General features: G+C 41.8%; 1 protein-coding gene across 6 annotated transcripts in view; it reads left to right on the top strand.

Annotated features, from left to right (window-relative positions):
* Positions 1-24307, top strand: part of CDK14 (cyclin dependent kinase 14) — a 605606-nt gene that overhangs the window by 437938 nt on the left and 143361 nt on the right. For all 6 annotated transcript variants that reach the window (XM_004457637.4, XM_058297008.2, XM_071215175.1 and 3 more), the window contains one exon: positions 23134-23197. In XM_004457637.4, the coding sequence (XP_004457694.2) occupies positions 23134-23197 (64 nt within the window). The remainder of the gene's footprint in view (positions 1-23133; positions 23198-24307) is intronic.

Genomic DNA, 24307 nt, shown 5'->3' with positions numbered 1-24307 from the left:
TACAATCTTTGGTAGGTTCTATTCTAAAAGCTGCTTTTTAGCATAATGCCTGTGAAGCATCCCGTGGTTGACAGAGGGACTATTAAACCATTAATTTTACCTTCCTTTACTGCTGATAGCTTTCTTCCCCAGAATGCCTGTGCTGTCAAATACCATGTCAGTAAGGCCTCAGGGTGGCATGAAAGGAAAACTCCTGGCTAGAAATCCAAAGGACTGGTTTCTCTTCCTATCCCATGATAATGCTGCATAACAAACCACCTCAAAATCTAGTAACAACGCAATTATTTATTCTTATTCAAATGTTCACAGATTAGTTGGGGTTGGTTGATCCAAGCTCAGCTCAGCAACACAGGTTGGGTCCAGGTTTGCTCCACAGGTGTCACATCCTCATTGAGCAGAGGCTACCCAGGGCATGCTCTGGCAGTTACAGAAGGGCAGGAGGGTGCATGGCAACATGTGTTGCCTGCTAACTTCTTGATTTGTAATTGGCATTTTTCACTTCCATTCCATTCCATTGCCCAAACAAGTTACATGGGCAAGCCCAGCATCTGGGAACTGGAAGCTAACCTCCACCTCTGGTTTGAGGAATGGCAGTGTTGGCTCTTTGCAGCTCTGATTGGTTGCCCAACTTGTCATTTCTCAGGGGGCCAATGGTAAGGTCTTGAGGGTATCCAGTGTCTTCCCCTGACCCTGAATGGGATTCTTGTTCCAAATGAGATTCTCATGGCCAGCATCTCATGGGACTCCTCAGGAGGTTTCCAAGTGGGGTCTGTCAGCTTTGTTGTCTGCCAGGCCTCAGTTGTGACCAACTCTTCCCTTTCCCTATACTAACCTGCCTCAGATACCCCCTCAGAGAGCTTACACCTTTGTTCTTAAGGGGGCACTGAAGGGCAATGGTCATTCTTCTGTTACTACTTCTGCTGGTCAGGAGTATGCCCTCCCTGACAAGGTATAACACCCTCTGACTGTTCTTTTGTGGTTAAGGGAAGATGGATCCGGCACCCTGGTTGGAACTGGATGAAATCCCCACATGACTAATAAGGTGCTGATTCTATAGGAAATAAAAGAATTTAAAATACATGATCCTGGGAAACAGTTGTGGCTCAACTGATAGAGCATCTGCCTACCATAAAGGAGGTCCAGGGTTCAAACCCAGGTCCTCCTGGCCTGTGTGGTGAGCTGGCCCGTGTGCAGTGCTGCATACGCAAGAAGTGCTGTGCCACACGGGTGGCCCCCATGTAGGGGAGCCCCACGCGCAAGGAGTGCACCCCATAAGGAGAGCTGCCCCGCACACAAAAATTGCAGCCTTCCCAAGAATGGTGCCACATACACGGAGAGCCGATGCAGCAAGATGATGCAACAATAAAAGCGACAGTTTCCCAGTGCTGCATGACAAGAATGCAAGTGGACCCAGAACAACACACAGCAAATGGACACAGAGAGCAGACAATGGGGGGAAGGGGAGAGAAATAAATTAAATAAATCTTTATAAATAAATAAATAAATAAAATACATGGTCCTATTAAAAGGATAAAAAAGGCAGTAGTAAGCAACCCCAAAAAGGGGACCAGCATGATCTCTTTTAAGATGGATGCTGTGTGGCAGTGCGAAAGAGTTCTTTGGGGCATCAGTATTTTAAGCCCTTGAAGTAGACATTTTTCATCTAATGAAATAACAGAATCCTTCAAAAGTACTAACCCCTGCTTTTTTGTTATATGTGAACTTTGGTTTTTTATTGATTTCCCTTTGTTACTGAGGACACAGTGTATATCATGATGTTTTTTCATATCATAGCACCACCTTATTGCACAATGGAATACAATGTTCATATCAAGGCTTGTTCACGTATCAGTAAACATGATTTACTGTTTTTCATAATAAATGCATTGCCATTCCTACAACTCCATAAATCTATTTTCTGTAGTATAGCACCATAAAATTTCAGTTTCATTTCTGTTGGGGATGTTGGCGGTGGTAGTCCTCACATAAAGTTGGCTTTCACTGCTTCAAGAGGATATATAGTCACTCAGGGCCAATTTTTTAAAATGATCATTCCTACTTTAGGCAAGATGTAATAAATACTTTCATATCCCTGAAGGGATTATAAATTGATATAATGATTCTGAAGAATAAATTGGCAAGAATTTTAAAATGTCCTTAACATGTGATTCAGAAACTGAACTTCTCAGGATTGCTAAATAGCAATAAATATGTGTGGACTTTTGAATAAAAAGTCCAACAATAGGGGAATTGATAAATAAATTATTTTTATTAGTATTAATACTGTAATTATTAGCAAACAGAGCATTCACAATGAACTAAGTGACATGCTAAGTACTTTCTATGCATCATCTCTTCAACTGTCACAACTCTGTGAAGTAGGTCTCATTATTATCCAAGATTCCATGAAAGGAAAGTGTGGCTTAAAGCCACTAGACAACCCATCCGCAATGGTGTGGTAGTGTTGGTGGTAATGGCAGCTACCATTTACTGAGTGCTGCTCTGTGTCATGTGGTACTGTAAGTCCTTTACATGTATTGCCTTATTCAGTCTTCTTATCAAGAACCCGCTGAGGTAAGCACTCTTTGTGGTCCCCATTTTATCCAAGGGGAAACTGAGGGCACAGGAAACTTAACTAACTGAAATAAAAGAAGTTACATTACATGGTTCAACATTTTGATGTAGGGATTTGAATGCAGATGGATTGTTTTCAGCAGCCACACTGTTATCATAGTACCTTCCAAGGTCATGTGTTTGGTGGGTAAGTGTCAGATCCAAAACCCAAGCTCAAGCCTTGTAGGTACTTGAGTTCATTGCTTAAGAATAAGAATACCCATGTGACGTACCATCTTGTAGTATGTGATGTGATTACTTACTCCCTTCATGGGGTAAATATCTCACACACTGAGGTTATGGGGGATAAGGGAGAAATATAAGTTCACTCATCACCTTACGAGTAGTCCCCTCACCCCAGCATGTAGTGGTGGCTTTCTAACTGGAAAAATAACCAGGTGGGGTAGACAGTCGCACCCCAGAAAGGAGGATGCAAACTCTAAAGCTGAGCCTAGAACCTAGTAGCAGTGTCAGGTTAAGTAAGGAGTGTGGACTTTGAAGCCAGACACAGATGCTTTCAAATCCTACCTCTTCTCCCTGCAGGTGAGACCATAGTCAAGTCCTTTAACATCTCTAAGCTTGCAGACTGCTCAGCTGTAATATAGAGGAATCTGACCCATGGACCCACCTGGACGTAATGTTGCAAGGATTAAATGAGGTGATGGATCAAGAAGGCCTGCCCAAAGGAAGTACTTAGTGGGGTGTTAGAGACCTCCTTTCCCTTAGTCCTCGCTGGCAGTATCCAAGCACCTCTTCCTAGTTCAGTAACAATCCTTAAGTTTTGGCACTTCTATATCCTAAGAAGAATCTGGCATACATGCTCCACCCTGAAGACTACAACAATGAACATTCCTTGTATCCAACCAACCAAGATTCTCCTACCACCACCTCACTCCAAATACAGTCTAGCCTATCCTCAAATGTGAATAATATTGAATAATTTTAAAATAATTTAAGAATCTGGGAATATGTCTTTCAGTGTTTTGTTTCCTCACCTGCCTTTGAACCACTGGTATCATTTAAAAATAAGGGGTCATCTTTGTCAGGGGTAGGAGGTCTGTGTAAATTTGAAGTATTGTTTCTGATCTAGTAACAGAACTTCCCCTAATGCATGTTGATAAGAAAATCAAACTCTGTTTTGTATTATGACCGTAACAAAACTAGATTACTTTGCATCATACCAAAACTGTAACCACCACTTTGCTCAGATCTCTGGTTTCTGAAGTCAGCCCGGGAGAAACCTATTAGGGTAGCAATGGTTTTCTACCAGTGGATTGCCCAAAGATAGAAAGGGAACTTTTAAAAGGCATCTTGGGGAAACCTAGCTTGACAGTTCAAGGATGAGATGGTTTAAGGCCAACTCAGTGAATAACTTTGTAGAGGACGGTGAGTTTCATGGCTTAAGTCTCATTAAATTGCACCCCTGCAAAGATGGTACCTGGAATGAGAAAGTGTTGAAAATGATAGTGACTATTCTTGGCCTAAGTCTGGTACTTTACGGGACAGTGCATGACCTTGATCACATTGTTCTTGCCTCCTTTTGACAAGGTTGGTAGGAGAAAGAAAAACACAAGTGACTCTGCTTAAGAGTTACATTGTAATATGGCTCTGCTTAAGAGTTACATTGTAATCTGAAAATGCATCTACCGAGGACCATCTTGTGAAAGAAAGAATCTGAGCCAACTGCCTGTGCACTGTCTCTAAAACAATATCAGAAAATTGTTTTCCTTTTTGAATTTAACTTCACTTCCTTTTTGAATTTAATTTCATATGTACTAAAAGAAGTCCCCAGGACTCTGACAGCAACACCACTGGTGAAAATCCTAACTTTACCATTCAAAAATGTTAACCTACTTTGGTTCTCTGTTCCTCAGCTTATCAGCTGATTGTACCTTAAGCCTATTTTAATCATAAGAAACAGTAAGACGATGGTGGCTGAAAATTTAAAATGTAGGTGAGTTCAGTTAGAGGACTGTGTTACCTGCCATTTTCGTGAATGTGATCATTGGAAGACTTTGCACCTTGGTTGGACCGGTCCTTTGCTCCTGCGGGGTTGGCAGGCAGGCTTGTAAGGCTGTCCTTTCTCTCCTGTAGCCTGTTGACAGGAGGGCAGGGGCAAAGCAATGAGAGGCTGCTAAGATGCCGCCTTCCTGAGAGATCAGGCTTCAGCTGTGTAACGTTCCAGCAGGCCACACTGCATCACCTGTCTAGATTACTTAACTTTGGGAAAACTTCTTCCTTTACTGAAAATAATAAGCCAACTTGACAATGTTTTGTGATGCGTTGATAATCCAGAGTGCAAAGAACTTTTCACGAAATAAAACAGGACGAACTTACTGAAGTCTGACAGGCGTTATTGGCCTGTCCCCTGATTTGAATTTTATCCTTCGTCTGAGGATAAAATTCTTGGTCAAAGATCAGTGTATGTGTTTAAATTATTTTACAGCATGATTTTAGTGGGAATATCGCTAGAGTCCAGAGACCACACCAGTCAAGTGTGACTGACCTTGGCCAAGTCACTCTTCCTGTTTTATACACCATTTGCATATTTCCGCATAAATCAAGGCTCCCGATTTAGGGTTCACTACAGCACAGTTCTCGTTCATGTATGACGATGATGCTCCCTACCTCCCCTCAATCCCTCAGCAATGTCAGCTGTGTCTTCTTCTTAGCATTTTAAATTCTTTCTCCAAACTGTTGTGATGCAGAATAAATTACAAGTTTGTATGTCTCTCCTGGGGCTCCTTTGGGTCGGGCTCTCTTTTTTCTTGGTCCACATAAGCAGAAAAAAGATCTCTTGGTCTGCCTCACCCTCTCATATATCCTATTTACTGTGGAGATATTAGTAAGTACCAGTGTTTGGGAAAAAACAAACTAATTAAAAAATAAGGGGTGGGGAGGAACTAGGTGTATGTCTGCTTTAACATTGGTCTCTTTGCTAATTCATGTATAACCCACACTCATAACTGCCATAATTTCTAGTTATTGATGCAGAAGTACATTAAAATACACCGTGAAGTTAACCAGATTGCTCACAATAATAATCTCAGCTGGCGATGATGAGGCTAAATTGATACTGGTTTATTAATTTAAAACAAAAAAAATCAATAATTGAAATGCATTGTGACACCGATGATGAGCGCATAGCTCATTGTTGCCCAGAGAACTGCAGAAATCCAACCCTCTTGATGGTGCCAGCATCATTTGGAGCATCTCAAAGTTGGTGCTTCAGTGGCAGCCATACCTCTTGGGGCAGTGACTCATTTTCAACTCTATTTTGTGTTTTAGGTTATAAATACCCAACTGACCGACTGAAGTTGTAAGAAGTAAGTAGCCCGTTTGTAGGTGGAAGTCAGCGGGCTTGCATGTCAGTTGCCAAGAGAGGCTTGTATGGTGGGGGTGGGGTGTAGGGGACCTGTTCTTAACCAAGAGTAGTCTTGGTGGAGCCAGGGAACCTGGAGCTGGAGTGAATGATGAAGCTCATCCTTTGTTAGGGGCTGTCTGTCCTATATTTTATCCCAGCTTCTAAAGCAGTTGGTAAAAATATATAGGCCCTTGACAAATGGACAAGTGAATAAATTCATAACAGTATACTAATATTTTGAAATTGTAGTTATTTAAATAGCATATATACAGTTGCAAAAGCTTTAATAAAATATTGCAAATGTGGCATATCTATAGAACTATTTTGGCCTAAATTTTACAAAGTTTCTGCCGGTAAACTTTTAAGAGATTTAGTTGTAATTCACACAATCCTGCAGACCCCATTGAAAGCTCTAAAAATAACAGCATCTTTTTTTTTTTTAGAACAGGTAAATGTATGGATTTCCTCTCAGTAGGCAAACTCTGACCTACATACCTGAGTTCAGGAGTAGTCTTACCGACCAAGTACCAAGAGGCTCTGTCCCGTTCCCCTCCAACCCCTCCCCTACACAGCCGCCGAGGGCCACCTCCTTTCAGTGCACATCAGCTCCTCCTCATGTCTCTCCATTCTCCCTCTCAAATGGCCCATGCTAGGTATGGTAGGTGCCTCCAGGCAAGAAGAGGTAAAAAGTAAGCAAAGAGGAGAAAAAAATTGGTGAAGGCACCCTGCAGGCACCACCTTGCTGATGCTCCCCACTGACCAGGGCTAAACATGTAGAGAAAGAACTCTTCAAAAAGTGAGCTATTCGCTCTTTGACCACCTTCTCACCCCTTCCACTCTCGCCCCTGACACAGCTGGCTTTCCAATCTGGGCCTCAGGTCTCCATCCCAGCATCTTGGGCTTGGATGCCTTGGGCCAGTCTGCTGCACCTCCTCTTGCTGGAGTTGCTGCCCCAGGCTAGAGCGTGGAGAAATTTGTGGAAGAGAAAAGAGGAGCCCAGTCTTGACGCTGGGCTGCCTCTGTAGATGAGTGTCGTGAGCTCCATGGTGGATGCATTTTCTGTCGGTAACACCACTGTGTGTTGACTTGGCTCTGAAGAGCTTTTCTGGCGTATTGTGAATTAAACAGCCCTTTGGGCATGATCCAGGGACTAACCAAGACGTAGGGAATTGTTTCCTTGGGAAAACATATTGTGAGTTCCAAACAGCTCTCAAACTACGAGAATACCACTTTGTTTTAGATGCCAATATTTTATTTTTGCATTATGGATTTTGTAGTGGGAAAGAGATAAGAATGCTGCTGAGCTTTCTACTTTCCATTTTTATGAGATGCAATTTTCCTTCCTATATCATGGGTGAAAATGTAGAAACAACACAAATACCCATCAGCAGGAGAGTGGATGAATAATTTTCCATTCACACAATGGAATATTCACACCAGAGTTTGTGTGAATCTTAGCAATATAATAATTTAGAAAAAAAATCCCAAAAGGTAACCTACAGCATTAAACCTTTCTTATAAATTAAATTTCACGTAATAGAAATAAAAATATCCTTTTTATAATCTTTATGTAGATAATAAAATTATGTAAAAAGAAAGGAAGAGAATAATGAAGGATGGAACTTCAGGTCAGGGAGGTGGGAAGATTGTGGCCTGAACCATAGGGTTAAATATGTGTGATTTTAAGTGTCCTACGCTTGTCTGGGGTGGTGGGTTCATGGGTGCTTTTTACATTAAAACAAAATTCTGTGCACCTGATTTAAAGAGAAAACTGATGAGTATATTCTTTTCTGTTTGGTTTGAGGGATCAGCATTTCTCTTACGTTCACTAGGGTGGACTAAAAATAAATGATGAAGTTGGCTTTCATAGTAAGTAGCTATGTGGAATGTCACTACCTGACTTTGAAAGCCCACTAAGTATACCCAGTAGATCAGCAGAATACGGCAGCATCGCTGGGAAGGAAGGAGTTGCCTAGCTAGCTAGCGAGGTCGCTGGCAGACCACTCAGTTTCACTCTTGGTCTTTTCCAGTCTTGTACCCATAAACTGCTTCAGGAGTGAAGTGAGATGAAAGGACAGCCCTGTTGATAATACTTCACTGAATACATCTGAGTGACAAGAGGAAGGATGCCAGACAAGGGTCAGAAATCTGGCTTAGGTCCCAGTTTTATTCCTCTCTTCTTGAGGATAAACCAGTCCCCCTCTTTGCCCTGTAGTTTTCTCATCTGCAAAATAACAATTATTGTCTCATCTCATTGGGTTGAGGTGCAGTTCTGATTGCTGTAAATAGACATGTTTCCACCGCCTTTTGTTTACTTTCTTTATTATATATATATAATATCCATTTTGAGTACCTAATTTGAAAAAAGGGTCTTTGCAGATATGATTAAGTTAAGGACTTTGAAGAGGAAGATTATCCTGGATTATCAAGAGGAGCCCAATTTCCAGTGTCCTTATAAGAGGGAGGCAGAGAGAGATTTGGTTTAGACAGAAGAGGAAGAAACACACATGCAGAACGAGAGGTGATGTGAAGACAGAGGTGGACTGCAGTGGTGTGCCACAAGCTAAGGAATGCCGGCAGCCACCGAAAGCTGGAAAAGACAAACCATGGCTTCTTCCCAGTGCCCCTGGAGGGCCATGGTCCTGCCAACACCTCGACTGAGCCTATTGAAATGGATTTCTGGCTTCCAAAATTGCAAGAAAATACATTTCTATTGTTTTATGCCACTACATTTGTGGTGAATTTTTTTTTTTTTACGACAGCAACAGGAAACTAATGCATACTCAACATGTTTTCAAAGATGATATAATTTTCTAAAACACATTTGAGGCTATTAAGGTTTCATAGTGTTATGAGGGAGTCCAGGATCTTTGTCATATTTAATTTTAGTGGAATAAAAATGAATAAAGTATCATTGTAGTTTGGAAGGTGAGAGATATCTCCTGATCATACACTGCCCTGCACACAGTAGATGCTCATTAAATAAGAAAACTACTTTCATTCAAGAAAAAGGAGATGGTGATCAATTTGGGCGGGTGTTAGCCATAGAGTTTTTATTGACCTGAAGTTTGCAGCTGAGGTAAAGTACATCAGTGGATAAAACAGATGTTTATTCATTATTTATGTCCTGCCAGCATCTAGAAATGATTCAGAGCCTCTTGCCCTGAGTGATATCTAGACTATAAGACTATTAAAGTCAGGACTAAAAGGCAAGTCCTGATGGAGGAGCTCTGCCTTACAGAATGCCGAGCCATCTCTCTGTAGCAGCTCCTGATCAGAGGTGTCCACACTGAACTGGAATTGCCCATGAATCCTCCATCCCAAGTGCTGTTTTAATAAATAATCTCACACAGGTGCTATCTGTGAAGGTATACCTGTTGCTGTAACTTCCTCTCTGCTGCTTGTGCTTTTTAGGTCAAAAAGTCCACCTATAATGAATATTTTAAAACAGTCCTTCTTAAACTTCAGTGTGCACATAAATCACACCAGAATCTTATTGAAATGTAGATTCTGATCCATCAGGTCACGTTGGCGACTGAGCTTCTTGGGTTATGCTGATGCTGATGTAGCATCCTGTGCTCCTGCCTTCAGGTCCCTCTCCCAGCCGTGCTTCAGGCAGTCTGGACCAGTCCCGCTGCACTTGCTTGGCAACAGCACCCCCTGCAGCCTCTGCACCCTCCACCCTAGGGCAGCCGAGGGCATACATTTCCAGGCCTGTGGTTGCCAACACTCTCAGTCAGGGACTGACATTGTGAAGCCTTGTCACAATAGCATACTCGGTCTGTGAGTTAGAGAAAAGTCGTTGAGATGAGAGTGAAATTGATGAGGGAGTCAGGGCTTAGGGAAACAAAGAATAGAAACAGTAGAAGAGGAAGAGGGAAAAGGATGAAAATAAAGATGGAGAGAAAACATTTTCAATGAGCTGTTTTCAGTGCAAAATTTTCCAGTTAATGTCAGCTAAGACTCGTTTGGGGAATAATTTCCAATTTATTTTTTAGTTAGCCTCTAATATTTGTTTTGCTCATTTATCTACTGGAAAGCTTTCATGGTCCTCTGAATCCAGGCCAAAGACCTTTAAAAAAAAATCTATACACTGAATGGAGAGACCTCCAAGAGACTGCCTAGTTAAATTGGGTCATTCAGGGGTCCCAACCCTGCCTGATGTTAGAAACACCAGGGAGGGCTAGAAAATTCCACAGACCCAGGCTGCACCCTGCACCAACTAAATCAGAACCTTTGGGGTGGTGGTGGGGGTCCCAGTCTTCAGTCCCAGATGATTCCTGTGTGCAGCCAAGGTTGAGAACCCTAAGCCACGTCTTCTAGCAGGTGAATCGAACTCTCATTTTTAAAACTTTAACAGCTGTCTTTGGCTTACCAAGGTTCCTACCATGTAAACTTTGCTATGCTGAAAACTCTGCATAATATTTTGGAAACACCCTCTCATTTAATACACAACCTTTTACTGAACAGTCGATAGACTAACCTAGCAGCTTTTCATTTTTCCAATCCAATGGTTCCCCCTGCTGGTCTTTCCGAGGTGGCACACACTGTTCTGCAGAGGCTTTGCTGCTCTACTGTAATAGCCCAGAATCACAGGATTTTAAAGCAGTTTTTCTAATCCCACATCCAGCCTGCATATACTTGTCAAAAACAATCAGAACATTTTAACCCCTGATCTAGTGGCAGTTTAGGTAATGCCTGGGAAATGTTGGAAAGAAGGAAATATATGCGTGAGTGTGTGCGTGTGTGTACACCTTGTATACATATATCTTGCTTATCTTGCTACTAGAAAATATTCTGATACCAGTATATGATTATTATGCTAGCACCATTCAAAATAATTAGCATTAATATTACTCTGGATAGAAAATGAGGAAGGAAAGCTTACATCCATACATACTCTACCCTCCCAGTTATACCCTTTTCCTTATCAACAATTTTCTTCCTTTCTACCCCTTACATTATAATGGCGACCAAATAAAAACAAAGGTGGATATATGTGTACAGCCTCATCTTATCACCTAATACAGCTGTTTATTGTATTAACAGCAGAATTTCAGTGCACATGGCCATTGTGTTTATGGAGGCAAAATTTGCTCCTTATTATATCTGAAGGCAAATATGGTACAGTCCAACTCATAGCTTTACTTAAGCCTGAAAGACTGTCCATTTCATTTTTTGCGGCTCTTGTCATTAGAATGCCCTTCTTTGTTGTATACTAACCTCCTACAGCAGTGGCCCTTGTTTTCCATCTAAGTCAACTCAGAATAAGTCAGCCCTCCATCTGCATTGCAGTGCTTCATTTATTTGGGGTGATGTCTCTCACAAGTCCTTTCTCTTTAAGGGCAAACATAGTCCTAGAAGCATCATCCTCATGGGGCATGAGTCCACAGTCCCCTGACCTTTCTGGGTACATTCTGTGAGACATACTGTATTTATTTTTATCCCTCTTAATATGCAGCACCTGGCTCTGGCATATTATTAATCCAGATGTGCTCTGACTAGTATATGCCATCATTCAAGGATCAAGTCTACATTGGTTGTTGGTTGCCATGTAATAATACTACCAAAACCTAGCGGCATAAAACAACGCACATTGATTTTCTCACAATTTCTGTGAATCAGTCTAAAGTCCAGGCATGACTTAGCTGAATCTCCTGTTTAGGGTCTTACAAGGCCTTGATCAAGGTGCTGGCTGGGGCCACAAACTCATCTGAGACTCAGCTGAGGAAGGATCTGCTTCCAAGCTCATGTTTGTTGGTAGAATTGAGTTTCTTGCACGCTCTTGGGTTTATTGTCCGTACTGTCCGGAGGCCACCGTCCAGTCTTTGCTGTGTGTCCTTCTCAACATGGCCACTTGATTCCTCAAAGCCAGCAAGGGAGAGAATGTCCTGGCAACATGGAGGCAAATATCTTAGGTAAGGTGACCGAAGAAGTGCCTTCCTGTCATTTGTACCCTATTCTTTGGTTAGAAGCAAGTCACTCGCCCCACCCACCCTGAAAGGCATTGCAGTAGTTTGGTATTGTTTTTGAATTCCAAAAATAGTATTGGAGTGTGTTTGTAAACTGGCCTGTTCCTCTGAGCAAATTAGATTGCATTGTCTTCAGAGGTTTCACTTTTACTTGATTAAATTGCGAATAGGGCTTTGATTGGGCCATGTCAGTAGGATGTTGAGTCCCTGCCCCCCCAAGGGGGCGGGGACTCACAGAGAAAATGACAAGGCAGAGGAGTTAGTTGGAGTTTTGGATGCTGAAGCCCGGGAAATAACACACACAGAGAACCAGATACTTAGGAAAGTGAGAAGGCTCCATTAGACACAGGAGAGGCCCCGTGAAGAGAGACAAGCTGTTCGCCTGACAGTCTACAGCTGTCCTTGTGGAGAGAGCAGAGCAGCTGAGCCGGAGAGGAACGAGCCCCAAGAATAGAGACAAGCCTTATGCCAGCCTACAGCTGAGATCAGAAGAAACTGGACTGCAGAGACTTAAGAGGAAGAGGAAGGCTGAACCCTTGCAGACATTGCCCAGCGTCTTGGTCAACAAGTGGCAACCGAGTTTGTTAGGAAGTAACGTTGAATTGGACTCTTAGGGCTTTGGAACTGTAAGCTTCTACCCCAAATAAATACCCTTTATAAAAGTCAACAGACTTCTGGTACTTGGTCTCAGTACCGCTCTGGCTGCCTAATACAGGCATGAACAACAGGAGGTGGGGTCATGGGTCCGCCTCAGAGTCTGGCCACCATAACCTCCTTTCACTTCCATGGGGGTGTCTCCTAGAATTTGTACTTGACTAAAATCCATGTGTCTTTTACACAAATTGCTGCCTCCCAAGTCTTCCAAATCTTGAACAATTAATTGAGTTAACTTAAGTACTGGACTTTATGTTTGTTGCTTTCAGATTTCCCAGTGTTAAGTTCAGCCAGTTGTTTCTACCTGACTAAATTATTTTGAGTCCTGGCTCAACCATCAAAATATTGTATATTCCCTCTCTTATATATAATCTGAAATTGTAAAATGAGTTTTCCATGGCTTCTTTTAAGTCATCGATCCAAATGCTGAAGAAGACGATACCTAGTATATATTTTGGGCATGTGTGCATGTGTGTCCGTGTTGGAAGGAAGGGAGACAGTGACCAAAAGCCTTGTTTCTAATAATACTCGAATCCTTCTCCTAGAGTCTGGTCTTTTAGCTGTGAAGCATTTAGTAACCCTTTTCTCCTTTGTCCCATTCTGGAGCAAGTTAATGCCGTTCTTAAGGGTATGGTCTTTCTAGTCAAACTAACCTGATGTTGAATTTTATTTCTACCATTTTCTTCCTGTGTAAACTTGAGCAACTCATGTCCCAAGGAATAAAGATACTTTAAAAAAGAGCCCAACAGACAGTAAGTGACAGCTCATTTTGGCAGTGCCTGGCTGCAGTCTACATGCCTGGAGCAGAGGTTACAACCTGGCTGATCTCTGAATTCAGAACATAGGCATGTTTTGTTTGACCCATTTCCTTTGATTTTGGCTTTTAATTTGGATTAGACAATTTGTCCTAGAAATTTGAATTATAAGATTGAATCAAAGTAATTCCATGTAGAGATCTGTATTAGGTAATTGCACATGAAATCCTGTAGTAAAATGAAAGCCGTAGTAGCTCTGGACCTGCATCCTGCGTGGCAGCCTCAGGCCAGAACTGAGCAGTTGCTTCCCCCTCTCTAGGGACAAGCACCAGGCACTCATCCCACCCGCATTCCCTCCAGCCCTACACCCAGTCCTTGCACTTGGTCACCTCCCAGCCTGGCCCTGGAAAAATTTGCATTTCCCATTCTTTGCCAGGAAAGTCCAGTGAAGTAGGAGGGAAAGCTTACACTGAGGTTAAAGAGATTTATCCTCTACTTTTTATGAAAGCTCATTTAACAAGATTTTTATTTAGTGAAGGCATTGACCCCCGTGATAATTTGCCATTCTTGAGGATACTTGAGGATTGTTCATCTAGCTCATATTTACTGAGAGCCTGCTTTATGCCAGGTATTATGAAACAGGCAATGGGAATATAAAAAAGTAAATAAAAAGGAAAAAAATACTGTGGTCCCTTTACTTATTACCTTTAGAGTCCAATAAAAGGGGTAGACGTTATCAAATGCTCCCAGAAATAAATGTAAAATTGCAGCTGTGATAGTTGCTAACAAGAAGTCCGGGATACAAAAACAGTGCATTATGAGAATTCTGTCCTAGTATGGAGGACCAGGGAAGGCTTAACCTGAGAAGGTGATGTTTGAATTGAGAGCTGGAAAACTAATTAGAAGCAAATTAGGTGGGGAAGGCACAAGTGTCTAGGCTGCTCAACTGTGTATGCAAAGGCCCTATGATGGAAGGGGACAAAACCTAATCACTGAGCAATCACAGTGAGCAAAGCCTGAGAGGAAAGGGAGGAGGTGGTAGTTTAGATAAGCGGAGAGAGATAAGGCAGGCCTACACCAGGCAGAAACTTGAGGGTTATGAATGCAATATGGGCGTTATCCCAAGAACAGTGGGATTTTATGCATGGGGTGGTACATACTCAGATTTGAGTTTGAGAAGATCATTTGAGAATATGAAAACTGGGATTGGAAGAAGGCAGGAATGGAGGCAAGTAGACTGTTTGGGAGCACACGGTTCTAAGCTTGTTAGGAGATGATAGCAGCCTGGTGTGGCATGGGCATGGCAGGAGATGAAGAGAAATGGATGGATTCAAGAACTGTATGGGAGTAAAAGTCAGACATTGGTCATGGAAATATATCTGTGGTTAGGAGGTGGAGGCATATTTAAAAAATAACAAACCTGAAGAAGTTATTCAAGAATGTCTTAAGAGGGAAGCGGATTTGGCTCAACTCATAGAGCATCCACCTACCACATGGGAGGTCCAGGGTTCAAACCCAGGGCCTCCTGACCCATGTGGTGAGCTGGCCCACACGCAGTGCTGATGCGCACAAGGAGTGCTGTGCCATGCAGGGGTGTCCCCGCATAGGGGAGTCCCATGTGCAAGGAGTGCTCTCCTCAAGGAGAGCCACCCCATGGGAAAAAAGTGCAGCCTGCCTAGGAGTGGCGCTGATGCAGCAAGATGATGCAACAAAAAGGAGACATGGATTCCTAGTGCCACTGACAAGAATGTGAGCGGACACAGAAGAACACACAGCGAATGGACACAGAGCACAGACAATGCGGGCGGGGGGGGGGCGGAAGAGAAGGGAGAAAATAAAAAATAAACCTTTTAAAAAAAAAAAATGTTTTAAGAAACTTCCCCCCAGCATCTATAGCCTTTTCCTCTGGTCTGTCTCATTCTAAGACAGTGGAGAGGCCTCCCCTGCCTCTTGCTTCTCCTGCTCTTCACCACTAATCCCAATGGCATCCAACTGGGCCTACACTTCCTGGCATTTTGGCATGAAAGCCAGGAGAGTACCCGTCTGGGTCTACTTGGTGGTCCCCAATATCCAGCCCCTTCTCTTCCTACTATAAGCCAGTAGGTCCCCCTAGTCGGGATTCTTATTCAATTTTTTGGTATGTCTGGTAGGATCATGGCACCAATATTCATAATAATATAATTTCCCTTCATTGTGCTCATTTCAGATAACTTTATTTCTTAATATCACCCCTGAAAGTAGAAAACCTTTATAATTACCATAAATAGAAGATCAATATAAAAATACATGCAATGAACACCAGTCAATTATTATTAATAAATTATGCCTAGATCTTCTTGACTACTCAGGGTTCTACACTTGAGGTCTGCTTTCTCTTTTTGGGGATGTAAGCAAGTGTTTGAGAGGTTTTGAAAACAGTACCAAGTTGCGATTTTCTCCTTGATGTTCTCAAAAGGATTGAAAGAGAATTGAAAAGGAGATAACTTTCTGGTTATGTGAGTAGATATTATTTATTGCCCTATGCATGTCCTAGAATAATCTCCAATGTGAGAGGCTATTCTCCACACTTTGGGAAAAGCTGCTTTAGACCAGAAGTTTTACTGCTGGAGTTAGAATCATCTGGGGAGCTTTTACAAAGAGCTGATTTAATTGTTCTGGGCTGGGACCCAGCCAGAGGTAATTGTTAAACAGTAATTCCCATGAGAGGTTAATAACATGCCCTGAGGACATTGTGGAAGTCCTTTGGGGTGTTACTGATTTTCACCCTGATTAGGGGATGCCATTGATCTTTAGTGGGGATGGCCAAGGATGCTAGACTGTCAACACAGTCCTGCACAGTGAAGGACTGAAAGGCCCACCAGGCATTTTTCAAGCCTTAATATCTCTGTTTTACAGATGAATACTTTTTACAGATAAGCACCACACATTTTTTATGATATACACTGAGTTTTCTAGGCATCTGACTAATGTGTCAATCAAGGAAAGAATATTAAGAAAATCCCCTCTAATGGCAACACTCATGGTGTTGGAAGCGCCAATGCAAAACAGGAATTCATCATCATTTGTAGCAGTGGCCTTCAAGGTAATTTGACATATAGGTGCAAGCATCCAACTACCTTATTTTTACCATTTAGCATCATCCTGTTTTGAGTTTTTGCCTAATGAAATGTCTCTTTTTTATATGAAATACTTTTATGTCTTTTTGCAATGGTTAAAGTATTAAGCTGATTTTTTACGATTATGCATAGGAGGCTCGTATTATCTATGAGTTCTGTTTCTGGACAGTAAAAGGGTATTAAAATATGTGTTATGAGAGCAGGCATCAGGCCCATGAGGAGCGAGTGCCGCTGCTTTAGCAGCTCCGAGGTGGTTCTCCTGAGTGCTGGGGTAGCCATTGCCTCGCCCCCTCTGGGCCCTCTTTAGAGACCTCTCGGCTTCTGGTTTCGCCTCCTCCAAATCTGTCTCCATATTTCTTATGAAGTGCAAATCTGGTCTCAGCATTTAAATCCCTCTGAATGTGTTGAATGGCTGCCCTTTGTCTATGGCACTAAAATCTAATGCCTTCTTAGCTTACGAGTTAGGTCGACAAAGCTACTGCATCTCTCTCTGGCCTCCACTTCATCCTCTCCTCCTCATCACCTCCCCCCCTCCCCATTCCAGAGGCAGCGCTGGGCCACTTAGTGCTCCACACAGGGTCTCCACGCCCCTCTGTGCCTTGAAATGTGCTTTCTCTTCAGCCTGGAGTGTGCTTCCCCTAGTCAGTCATCTTTGAAGTCTGAGGTTGAGGATGGTTTCCTTGAAGCCTGTGCTCCTCAGCGCCCTCTGCAGCCTCACCATCTGACTGGTCCGCATCCCAGTCTGTCCCTCCAGACGAAGCAACTCCAAGGTGCATGCTTCTGTTTAGCTTCTGCACCTAGGAAAGGGCTAGCTGTGTTTTGCTATTTTTCACAAATGGAAAACTATAATTAAATTAATATTTAAATAGGAAATATACGTATGGTACAAAATTTAAAAGGTACAAAAGGATATCTAAAGAAAAGTGAAGCTCCTTTCACCTCGGTTCCCAGCCACACAGTTCCCCTTCCAGAGGCCACAGCTATTACTTGTCTATTTTAGAGATATCCTGTGTCTAGTCAAGAAATTTCCTAGGTAGGTGGAGCCATAGACAATGAATGCAGTAGGCATTTCAGAGGAAAATGCTCCCTTTGGTCATTTCCTTCTGTCCTTGGTCACCCTAATTTCCTGCTTTTTGCACCGTGCATTACCCTTCCCCCTTTAACACACCCCAGCTTTTCGCAGTCTGCCTTTGATACTATCTTTCCTCCTCTAAAGCTTTCCTTCCCGCTACCATGCACAAGGCCTTTTAACCTACATACTTTTCCTCCTCACCTTTGAAGTCCTGCCCATGGTGCAGTCGTATCAATTTCAGGCACTTTGAGCCCCAGGCATTTTCAACTGTCATTCTTCCACATGGTTTTTTTTTCAGCTAGAGAGAGCACAAGCAGCGTAACAGTTGGGAAGTTTCTGCTTTCTGTCTGGCTCATCCATGAACTTTATACCTTCTGTTCCTGAGTGGGCTGTGTAACACCCAAGCCGAGTTCTGCTGAGCCACGTCACAAGTTTCATTTAGAACTTCTCACTGAGGAACCAGAAGAAATCATCCAGATCCTCAAGTAATATAGCCAAAGCAACCATTATTTGAGAGGTGATATCTGTGTGGACTTCCCTTTCAAAAATCAGCTAAGGCAGTTTGAAATCATCAGTAATTCTTAGAGTGCCTCTCTAATTAAACTTAAAACCCTGAAGCAGAAAGCCCACTCTTTCCATATCACTTCCTTAACACATACTTGTGTGAACCAGTTTTTTGGCACTGGTAGGTCAGTTTTCCTCTCTGCTGGCAGCCCCTCTCTGCTGGAGTCTCTTAGAGACTTCTGTCTTCTTGACCCAGGGAGAACTACTAGTAGTTCTTGTGCTGCTTAAAACACAGGGGTTCTGCATTTTGGCAGCCCTGGGACCTGTGCAAAAGCAAAGCCTAGGAAATGTGAGAATTAGTGCAGCCATTAGTGACTTGGAGGTGCGAGTAAATGTTTCTGACAATACTAGTTCTTGACATCTGTGCTCCAGAAGTCCAGGACTCCCTTCTCTTCATTTATTGTAAAGTAGGTATTTCTGCAGAGAGGCCCTCTTTTTCTCAGTATCTTCCGGGTGACCTGGTGAGCAGGATTTCTGCCTTATCTGTCAGCATGTAAGTAAGGCTGGAGGAGTAAGCTTGGTTGGTTGGGTCAGGCAGTTTAAACTTCCACCACACAGGTGAGATTGTCCTTTGCTTTCCTTAACAGATGGTAAACAGTTCAGGAAATCACAGAATACCCTTCTGGGAGCTATTTATGAGTGAACACAGGGAAGGAAGAACATTTTGTAGCTCATATTTTGGCATGGGCTTTCTACCACCATATTTATGCTGAAGAGTTCCAAATGTTATTCTCTATTAAGTTCCTTCTCCCAAGGTCCAGATCTGTATTTTCTTTTGTGCATCTGTATTTTGGTCCCTACAGGCATTTCTAACATTTTATAGGTCCAGATCTAGACCCCTTGCCTCAGCAACCTTTGGATTCAGATTCTGGCTGCAACTTCCCAGCCCATAACCTAGCCTACAACCCAGCAGCACAGACCTCATTGTTTTCCAAACACACCATTCATTCATTCACTGACCATTTATCAATGCCTGTTTTGTGCCAGGGCCATGCTCAGCACTAAGCGAGCCAAAGATGAACAACACATGATCTGCAATCTGATTTCCATAGTCCAGTGAGGAACTGATGAGTAACAATTACCAGGCAATGGGTTATGTCCTGTAACTGAAGTCTGCCCAAAGTCCTTGGAGTTTGCAAAAAAGGAGCGCGTAACTTAAGCCAGAGAGTGCAGAGAAAGCCTTTTAGGTAATGGTGACCCTTAAGCTGAAGCTAGAAACAGAAGTAGGAGTTAGAAACAGAAATACAAGTTAACCTGGTCAAACCAGGGATAGGGGCATTCAGGAAGAGGAAAGCACACTGTGGAGGCAGGCGGGCACGAGGAACATGCTAAGTTGGAAAACAGACAGTATTTTAACATAAGCCTTCATTTTGACCACCACATTCTGCCTTGGCTTCCACCCCTTCTTTACTTGGAAAACTATTACTCAATGCTGCCTCGCCTACTAAATTATCCTCAGCTATGCAGCCTTTCTCCGTGCCGCCAGGTGGACTCCAGCACATCCTCCTTTGGGCTTTCACATTATTCCTCCTATACCTCCCAAGAGACTTATGTTGAAGACAGTTCACCACCACCCACCCCTCTTTGTCTCTCTCAAGACAGTTCACCACCACGCACCCCTGTTCATCTCTCTCACATGACTAAGAGCACCTGAGGGCAGAGCCCAAGTCTCTGTTCCATCATAGAAACAATAAATGTTAGCCAAATGAAGGAATGAACTAAAAAGGCACAGGGAGATATACTAGACACACACACAGGTCTAAGGTGAAATTGATGAGTATGTATAAGAATATCATAGCTTGTCATTTTAAGACTGAAAGTGACCTCCGATGTAAAAAAATCTGTTTACTGAGAGATGATGTGGGGATCACATTTCATTTTAAATGTTGATGGTACATCAGATAAAATTATATATATTTTTATTTTCTTTGTAAAAGATTATTTTTGAATTTTGGAGAGTGCCTCTTTTTCCTTCAAACTTAAAAGTGTCTTGGTAATAGATGTTGATAGTCAATTGTTGCTAATAAAAATCTGACATCTAGAGACAACACACACCATTCTCCCTAGTACACAGGTAACCTGTCATCTCTAATCATACATTTAACCCAAACTGCCTTCTGAGGAAAGCTTTTACTGGATGCAAACTTAATTTTTACTTCTTTTCCTTTGTACACTTTCTTCCCACTTGGCATTTCCTGTGAAGATGATACAGGAGTTGTAGGTAGAGAAAGAATTCAAGGTCTGTAATCTCAACATTCAATTCTATAACAACTCAAAAAAAAAGTACTACATGTGTTCCCTTTCCTGGTAAGTTTTATGAACTGGCCATAATATTTGATAATCACTTTAAAATGGAAACACTGGTTGTAGATAAGGAGAATGCCTATGAAAAAGTTTTGCTAATACAAACATTTTAGAATCTGGTACAGCCAGGCTAACTTCATACATTTATTAGGAACAAGAGAATAGGTTTCAGATTCTGGCTGGACTTGTAGTTGTTTAGGGAACTCTCAGAAGGTCTGTTTCATATGCGATGGATTGTCTGTGTTCAAGTCATGCTTTTGTTGATGAAATTTCCTCCCTTTAGCTGATAAAGTTTAGTACCGCTGAACCCCTTCATCCTACTGCAAAAGTCAGTGTGAGGGAAGTGGACATGACTCAACCGGTAGAGCATCCACCTACCATAGGGAGGGTCCAGGGTTCAATCCCCAGGGCCTCCTGACCTGTGTGGTAAACTGGACCATGCGCAGTGCTGCCTTGCGCAAGGAGTGCCATGCCATGCAGGGGCGTTCCTGCTTAGGGGTGCCCCACACGCAAGGAGTGCACCCCACAAGGAAAGCTGCCCTGCGTGAAAAAAGTGCCGCTGCCCAGGAGTGGCGCTGTACATACGGAGAGTTGATGTCAGCAAGATGACACAACAAGAAAGAGACGCAGTTTCCCAGTGCCGCCTGATAATGCAAGTTGATGCAGAAGAACACACAGGGAATGGACACAGAGAGCAGACAAGAGGGGTGCGGGGGGTTGGGGTGGGGGGGAGAGAAATAAGTAAAATAAATCTTTAAAAAAAAAGTCAGTGTGAGAACAAAGAGGGACTGTCCCCAGATAAACTGTTTGCTGCTCACAAACTTGACTGACTCCCTCTCTGTCTCTCTCTCACTCTCTCATTAGTGATCAAAATTATTGAAAAGAAAGGAAAATGCCTTTTGCAGAGACATTATCACAATGGTTTATTTAAGAGCCAATGTCCTCGTCTCTTTTCTTACGTTACTACTTACTCTTCCAGCCCTCTACCTTGTCTCTTCCCCCTACCCACTCAGCTCATCAATAATGAGACCTTGTTTGTGTACATCTAGTTATTAGTGTTAGTAATAATTAGTGCTTGCAAAAATAACCAATTATAGTTTAAAAGAAGAATTGTATTATCTCATCCTTTGACCCCAGATGGTTCTGTGACAACATAAATACATGTATTTAACCCTGATTCACCAGCAGGAAGTGAAAAAAACCTGCACTAGATGTGTGCTACCCTTGGACATCACATCCCTGTCCCTCCTATAACAAGCACATAAATAACCAGAACCCTGGGTTGTTTTGTTGCCTGGTGGTACCTGCTAGCTCTCAGAGATAAAGTGAAAATGCTTCATTTTCTCCCACATCTGCCATTCCTCCTCTTCCTATGTCAACGTCTAGCTTAATCTCTTATCCAATTCTAACCTGTTTGACTATCCATGTTCGTCCATTAAAGTTTAAATGACAGCATCAGGCCCTGGCCCCCTGGAACAGGGAGACACTGTGTTTCTCCCACACAACTCCACATCCCTGACCCAAATCAGTTTTCTGAGGGTGTTTTGAATAATATCTAATATTCACATTGTGCTTACAATGTGCCAGGTAGTATTCTCAGCATAAGATGAGGTAGGTGCTGTTCTCACCCCCATTTTACAAGTAAAGAAATTGAAACCCAGTGAGGTTATTTCTTGGTCACATGGCTAGAAAGTAGGGGAACAAGGATTTGAACCCAAGCTGTCCATTTCCAGAATCTCAGCTGTTAACCCTTAATCTCTGCTGCTCTCAGTCAGTGGTTGACCATGATGGTTGTGCTTACGGGCAACAGATCATGAAATGAAAATTCAGGTGAAGTGTGCCCAGATGGATGTGAGCAGGAGTTACACTTTGTAATCCTTTGGTGAGATTAGACATTGTGGTAATAGAAAAATGGATAGGAAACAAAGGTGGAAATATGAATAGAAAAAGGAAAAAATGTAGGAAGAACATTTTACAAAAAAGAAACTTTAAATCAGGGCTTCTTAACCTTTTTTGTTCCACTGACCCCTTTGTCAGTCAGGTGAAAACCACAAACCCCTTACTAAGTCCACACTATACTGTGTATTATCTAATAAATACATCACACCTGCACCAACATGTCCCCACAAGAATAGTGTTTGTTTTTTTTTTTAATTTAAGTTCAAGCTCACAGACCCCTTGTTAAGAAACTCTGCGCTAAATCATGTAAGAAAAGATTTTAATAATAATGAGCGGTCCAGCCAATGGAGAATTTGAACCTTCAAAGCTATCGATCTTGCTTCTTTGAAACATTATGAAGCTCAGGCAGAGAATGTGGAGGAAGAAACGACAGAATTCTTAAATGATGAGGCATGGTACTGGAATGAAGGACAGAGGCTCATGAAAAAATCATGAGGGACACAAATATACTTTATTCTGTTCCATGAAGATGACAGCTTATCGCTTGAGCCCTAAGCCTACTTATTAAGTTTGGAGTTGATAAAATATAGCAGATTTAACTTGCTCACCACATTCAGCTGCATTTATTAAAACAGAGATTCATCTTGGGGAGTTCTTTAGCTGAGTTGGTTTTTACTGATATAAAATCCCTGGTACATGATAATGGGGGAAAAAAAAATCCAGAGTTGCATAATATGCAGTGTACTGTTTTCTACTCTAGAGAATATTGAGTACTTTGAAAATAATAAGTCTGTTTCCACAATTTCCTGCTCTCCACTAGGTCCTTGGAACACCAAATGAGGACACATGGCCTGGAGTTCATTCTTTACCACATTTTAAGCCAGGTATGTTTCATTCATTACAAATGTTTAATGCTTCCTGTAGGCAAAGGGCGAATATATAATTGTTCCCCCTCAACCTAATATACTACTTTGAAGAAATTCCCATTACTTTTGCCATTGCATATTCTACCCGTTAGTGGAGTTGCTCTTTTGTTTTCACAGTTAATTTACCTGTAAAGACAGTGACATTCCTCATGGGAGAATTTCACCATACCTATCTTAGTTTGACCAGCTAATCTTGAAGTAATTATTCATTTCATCATCATTTAAACTAGATTCTTGTCTGTAAAAACAAAATTTAAAGTAGGGTACAACAAACCATTTACATGACTTCTTATAATAATACTGCAAAAATTATTAAATTGTGAAAAGGAAACATCAAATTTTTAATTTCTTTTTATAAAACTAGTAAATATATGACCAAATATATTGAGGACAATATAAAATGTTTCTGAATGTCTTATTTTACAGCATTCCATCTTTTTTAATGTAAAATATTTGAACTCCTAAACTGAAAAATATGACAGAAAATACATTTTTAAAAAATACGTTGTTACATTTTCCTGACCAGTAGGTGGCAGTCATGAAACTTTTAGTTTTGATTACACTTAACGGAAGAGTCTCAAGCACAGACTAATTTTTATAGGAGGGTTGAAAGGTTTGGAATCTGAAATTTAATAAAATCAATGGAATGAATTATTGTGAAATGCTTCTCTTGCTTGTAATTTTTTCTTCTCTTCTCGGTTACAAAACATGGATTATAAAATGCAGACCTACCATAAAATTGCTGAAAGGGATTTTATGGAAGATCTAATAGTCCATTATTCTATTAGGCAAAAGGGCTATGAATAATTTCTGTTAGGGGAGCCAACTATATTTTTTCTCTCTTTCTGTCTGTTGCAGACCCATCAAGAATAAATAATCAATCCCAAAGAATTACTGAGCTGTGGATCTATTTTTATTCTTAATATTTTTCTTCTGAAAGTGTACAGTGTATTGAGAATTCTTATATCCTCTTCTGCTGCTCCATAGACTCTCTGTATTTGTACTGGAGCATTCTAAATGACTTCTATGTTCTAAGATACTATGGAAATTTAACAATTTAGGAACATT

Source organism: Dasypus novemcinctus, chromosome 5, assembly GCF_030445035.2.
Source record: "Dasypus novemcinctus isolate mDasNov1 chromosome 5, mDasNov1.1.hap2, whole genome shotgun sequence".
Classification (NCBI taxonomy): domain Eukaryota; kingdom Metazoa; phylum Chordata; class Mammalia; order Cingulata; family Dasypodidae; genus Dasypus; species Dasypus novemcinctus.
The sequence above is the reverse complement of the archived record's forward strand: the minus strand, read 5'-3'. Positions and strand labels throughout refer to the sequence as shown.